Source organism: Salvelinus namaycush, chromosome 3, assembly GCF_016432855.1.
Source record: "Salvelinus namaycush isolate Seneca chromosome 3, SaNama_1.0, whole genome shotgun sequence".
In the NCBI taxonomy this organism is placed as follows: Eukaryota; Metazoa; Chordata; class Actinopteri; order Salmoniformes; family Salmonidae; genus Salvelinus; species Salvelinus namaycush.
In genome coordinates, this window is record NC_052309.1 from 50330243 (window position 1) to 50336242 (window position 6000).

Consider the following 6000-nt stretch of genomic DNA (forward strand, 5'->3'; position numbering starts at 1 on the left):
CTGGAGAAGATATTTCACAGTGGTTTAGCTAGTACAATGGTTCTCTACACTGGCTGTGGTGGGTTTTGTCACAAACTGAAATTAGGCGAACTATTCGAATTTTATCAACCAGGAAATGGCAGAGCGATTTCGGCATAGTGCACCTTTAACACACACTATCTTGTTTGTGGTGCTGGGAGTTGGGAAGTGCTAACCCAAAAAACATTATTGAAAAAGAAAAAGAACTACTGTTAAATCCTGCTAAAATAACAGTGACCCTTATTGCCCCAATCTACTGTATTCTCTGTCCTCCAGGATTCTTGCTCTTCCTCAGAGGATTCATCAACTACGCCAAGATCCGTAAAATGGCAGACTCGTTTTCTAGTCTCTCGCGAACCAGAGTCCTTTTCATCTACTAAAAGGGGAAATATGAGCTCTTCTTTAGAAAAGTTCGCTATCTGGCCTCAACTCCATCACGAAAAACAGAGAGGAAACACCTCTTGTTTTGCTGCCGATAAATTGGACAAAATAATTTCTGTCTCTTGATGTAAACTAGTGGAAGCTGACAATTCTGTAACTATTCAATCATTAGTGGTTTATTTCAAGTGCTGATTGCAATCAAGTCTGTGACGTATAAATAATGCTTAGACTAACCTGTACCCCCGCACATTGACTCGGTACCGGTACCCCCTGTATATAGCCTCAGTATAGTTATTTTTATTGTTTTATTTTTTAATTATTATTTTTTACTTTAGTTTATTTAGTAAATATTTTCTTAACTGCATTGTTAAGGGCTTGTAAGTAAGCATTTCACGGTACGTCTACACCTGTTGTATTTGGCGCATGTGAGAAAATTTGATTTGATTTATATAATTTGTATTATCTGTTTAACAATGGCATGTACTGTTCCTGTTAAACAATAGGGGGCAGTCTTTGTCTTTTTTCTGTCCTCTTTCAAAGTGTTTGATATGGAGACAGCTCGGCTCTATGCTGACCCTGTGGAACTACCCATGGAGTTATGTCTGAATAGGAGCATTGAGTGAAATCTATTGATGTTCTTGATGTGTATGATAATGATATTAAAGTTAGTCTTTTCAAGATGTAGCCTTCAATGTGGAGAAAACAGAATGATTTTGTATTCAAGCTTAATTTTTACTCTGGAAATCCTAGTCAATACAGTGGTAGAGGAATGCACTAGAACCTTGTAGCTAGGGTTTGTCAGTGCATTTCAGACATTTCAAGGAGAATCCCAGGCAAATTGGCTAAGATAACTGTTCATTTACACTGAACAAAAATATCTAAAAGCATCATACAACAATTTTTTTTGTGAGTTACAGTTTGTGTAAGTAAATCAGTCAATTGAAATATATTCGTTAGACCCTAATCTATGGAATTCACATGACTCGGAATACAGATATGCATATGTTGGTCAAAGATACAGTGCCAGTCAAAAGTTTGGACACCTACTCATTCAAGGGTTTTTCTTTATTTTGACTATTTTCTACATTGTAGAATAATAGTGAAGACATCAAAACGAAATAAAACATGGAATCATGTGAAACAGAAGTGTCAAAGATGTTTTTTTCGCAAACATCCTTTCTGAATGTAAATGTAATCCTCAAAGTAATCATGTGTTTCAAAAGTATCTAATCTGATTACAATATTTTTGCAGGTAATGTAACTGATTACAGTTATCGTTTTTTTTGTAATCCCTTACATGTAATTGACTACATGTAATCCGTTATTCCTCAACCCTGTGCACTAAGCAGCAAAATAACTATAATGGTGAAACATGGAGAAATGGTTTGATTAAGTGGGTTGAAATCTTCCTAGAAGTGACACAGGTTAATGGAGGGACATGTCGAAATGCTGAATTTTTATGATTCATGCAATTCTCCATGTGGTCTATATTAAAGAGAACTTAAAAGGCTTTTAAAATGATATGTTGTTGCACAATTTCTACTTAAAATATCAAAGGGACGCAAAGGCACCCATTTCGTGGAACGACGCTGCTATTGATAGTCAACCCACATTGGGCTCCCGAGTGGCGCGGTGGTCTAAGGCATTGCATCTCAGTGCAAGAGGTGTTGAATTCTACATTGTAGAATAATAGTGAAGACATCAAAACTATGAAATAACACATGGAATCATGTAGTAACCAAAAAAGTGTTAAACAAATCAAAATATATTTTATATTTGAGATTCTTCAAATAGCCACCCTTTGCCTTGACAGCTTTGCACACTCTTGGCATTCTCCCAACCAGCTTCATGAGGTAGTCACCAGGAATGCATTTCAATTAACAGGTGTGCCTCATTAACTAAATGTTAATTTGTGGAATTTCTTAATGTGTTGAAGCCAATCAGTTGTGTTGTGACAAGGTAGGGGTAGTATACAGAAGATAGCCCTATTTGGTAAATGACCAAGTCCATATTATGGCAAGAACGGCTCAAATAAGCAAAGAGAAACGACAGTCCATCATTACTTTAATGACATGAAGGTCGGTCAATCTGGAAAATGTCAAGAACTTTGAAAGTTTCTTCAAGTGCAGTCGCAAAACCATCAAGCGCTATGATGAAACTGGTTCGTGCAGCGCAACACATCTCCTTCTCATAGAGTTGATCAGGCTGTTGATTGTGGCCTGTGGAATGTTGTCCCACTCCTCTTCAATGGCTGTGAAAAGTTGCTGAATATTGGCGGGAACTGAAACACGCTGTCGTACACGTCGATCCAGAGCATCCCAAACATGCTCTATGGGTGACATCTGGTGAGTATGCAGGCCATGGAAGAACTGACACATTTTCAGCTTCCAGGAATTGATTACAGATCCTTGTGACATGGGGCTGTGTATTATCATGCTGAAACATGAGGTGATGAGGGTGGATGAATGGCACAACAATGGGCCTCAGGATCTCATCATGGTATCGCTGCAGGTAAAAGCACAATACACACACACACACACATCACAGTGCAGCACTATGGTTTGGCCTGGGAATCAATGTCCTTACCTTTACTCCAAGAGACATTGGACATTACACAGTCCAGAACTAGACTATGACCATCAAGTATCTTTGTTAGGACACAGAGGAGATATCCCTACTAGCGTTAGGTTTACCTATGCTGTTACAGCAATTAGCCCACCATTTGGGGATAGGTATCACTGAAGTGTAACACAGCAGCTTATGCGCCGCAATTTCACTTATTTATCTCTCTTAGCTTATTTTGACAACAAAGAAAACGGGGGTTTCCCCAATCCACCATCATACAACGTGGCCACAACGCTCCCTTCCTATGACGAGGCGGAGAGAACCAAGGCGGAAGCTCATGTTCCCTTGGTGGCTGGAAGGGTGAGTGTCCCACCGTTACAAACTCCACGTAATCCTCCCTTGTGGTTTTGCCAGACTATATTATATATATATTTTTTTAAAGGTTTGTCCGATCTCCCCAACCAACCTCACTGTTTTGTGTACTGTTTACATTTAGAGCTGGAGGTAGGCTCGTTTCTGAATATAACACCATGAACCCCATTGCATCTAATTGCATATAATATCAAAGCAAACCTGTTTAACTATGGTTGTGTGCGTAGATATACTGTACTCAGTATAGTGTATTGAAATGGCGAGTCATACATTGTCGGCAGACACCCTAATAATCACTGTCAGATATTGAGACTGCTCATCTATGCCCTCTAGTGGGAAATGTTTTGCCATACCTTGTCATCCCATTTAAATGACTGGTCTGTGTTTCTTTGCCACATACTGCTTGCCTTGCGTACAGCACAGGGAACAACTGGGGACTTTTGATGAACTTTCTGTGCACTGGAGGTACAGTAATGGGGTGGAAGTGTGTGGAATGGAATAGTACCGTTAGGCAAAGATGTGGCAGCCATTTGCAGAGACCTGTCTGTCGACCTGTAGCGTATTAGTGGCGCATTTCCTGATGGCACATCAAATGTTATGTTATTCTTTCAACTAAATTGAAGCAGCTTTCCAGCTAAATGCCTTCTCCGTCCACGACATTAGAGAAATGTAAAGCGAAGGGTCAATGAAGAGAAGGAGTTGTACTTTGTAGCGTGAATGTTTCCTTTCTTGGTTGATATAGCCTTTTTAATAGGATTTCCATCATAAAATGACTTGATAATGATCTCTACCGTATGTTTATCTCTATCTCTGCAGGATGAAGACTTTGTAGCCAGGTATGACTTTGAGGATGCACAACAGCTGCGGATAGGGAACGATGGCATTTTCATGTTGACCTTTTTTAGTAAGTCACATCTTGAAGTAAAATATTCTCCTTGGTTGGGACTGGGGTTGGTACACAACAGCGAAATGAAGAACAGTCATGTAATGTATTTATTTCACAATAAAAGTATTTGATGGATATTTGATGTGATCGTAGAATGTTATATTGTGAGGAGAAAGCTCATCCTAGTAGACCATATACACAGCCTCTTTCTTCCTCCACTTTAGTGGCATTCCTTTTCAACTGGATCGGTTTCTTCCTGTCCTTCTGTCTGACCACCTCGGCAGCAGGCCGCTACGGGGCCATCTCTGGCTTCGGCCTGTCACTCATCAAGTGGATCCTCATTGTCCGGGTAAGATTTCCCTACCAACCCTCTCTGAGATGTAAAGGTGGTATACAAAGGTTTCCCTGATATTTATTTACAACAAATAAATACTTTATTAAAATGATATGTAATGATATTTTGGTCAGAGTAGATTGTGGTTCCTTAACATAAGAAGCATCTAGTGGCAGGGATCTGATGGCAAAGCACTTCAGTTTGGTGTAGGTTTCCCTTTTCCAGAGCCCAAGATCACATTCATGGTTACTATGACCAGTCCACTTATCTTTTATGTTTGTGTGATTATTATTTATTTATTTTTCTCCCCAGTTCTCCACCTATTTCCCTGGGTACTTTGATGGGCAGTACTGGCTGTGGTGGGTGTTCCTGGTACCAGTTCTGTCTTTCTCATTTGTAGTACTAGACATGTAAATACAGAAACATTGTAGCATTGGTGTAAAGGTATCTATTCAATGGATAGGGTGCATAAATCCAATACATTATGACAGTGACCCTTATAGAAGAGTTAAATCTGCGATATGTAACTTTTTGGGAGACTCACATAGAAATGTGTGTTATAGATACGTCATTCTCATTGAAAGCAAGTCAAAGAAGCGGCATATGTGTTCTATGTGCACTATTTCTATGCTTCTCGTTCTTAAGTTTTGTTTTTGCGTCTTTTACTTTTCAGTTTTGTACACCAGCTTCTAACAGCTAAATATACAATATTTTTGGTTCTGGAGAAGATATTTCACAGTGGTTTAGCTAGTACAATGGTTCTCTACACTGGCTGTGGTGGGTTTTGTCACAAACTGAAATTAGGCGAACTATTCGAATTTTATCAACCAGGAAATGGCAGAGCGATTTCGGCATAGTGCACCTTTAACACACACTATCTTGTTTGTGGTGCTGGGAGTTGGGAAGTGCTAACCCAAAAAACATTATTGAAAAAGAAAAAGAACTACTGTTAAATCCTGCTAAAATAACAGTGACCCTTATTGCCCCAATCTACTATATTCTCTGTCCTCCAGGATTCTTGCTCTTCCTCAGAGGATTCATCAACTACGCCAAGATCCGTAAAATGGCAGACTCGTTTTCTAGTCTCTCGCGAACCAGAGTCCTTTTCATCTACTAAAAGGGGAAATATGAGCTCTTCTTTAGAAAAGTTCGCTATCTGGCCTCAACTCCATCACGAAAAACAGAGAGGAAACACCTCTTGTTTTGCTGCCGATAAATTGGACAAAATAATTTCTGTCTCTTGGTGTAAACTAGTGGAAGCTGACAATTCTGTAACTATTCAATCATTAGTGGTTTATTTCAAGTGCTGATTGCAATCAAGTCTGTGACGTATAAATAATGCTTAGACTAACCTGTACCCCCGCACATTGACTCGGTACCGGTACCCCCTGTATATAGCCTCAGTATAGTTATTTTTATTGTTTTATTTTTTAATTATTATTTT

At 39.2% G+C, this 6000-nt stretch overlaps 1 protein-coding gene across 2 annotated transcripts; it reads left to right on the top strand.

The window, feature by feature from the left end:
* Nucleotides 1-2970: 2970 nt before the first annotated feature.
* Nucleotides 2971-6000, top strand: LOC120044396 (NEDD4 family-interacting protein 1-like). 2 transcript variants are annotated; one of them, XM_038989030.1, is made up of 6 exons: nt 2971-3324; nt 4153-4240; nt 4447-4571; nt 4869-4934; nt 5020; nt 5570-6000. In XM_038989030.1, the coding sequence occupies exons 1-6, from the start codon at nt 3160-3162 to the stop codon at nt 5671-5673; spliced, it is 549 nt and encodes a 182-aa protein (XP_038844958.1). In that variant the 5' UTR covers nt 2971-3159; the 3' UTR covers nt 5674-6000. The 2 variants fall into 2 exon arrangements, with proteins under 2 accessions (XP_038844958.1, XP_038844957.1); XM_038989029.1 differs by lacking the exon at nt 5020 and having other exon boundaries at nt 2976-3324; nt 4869-4915.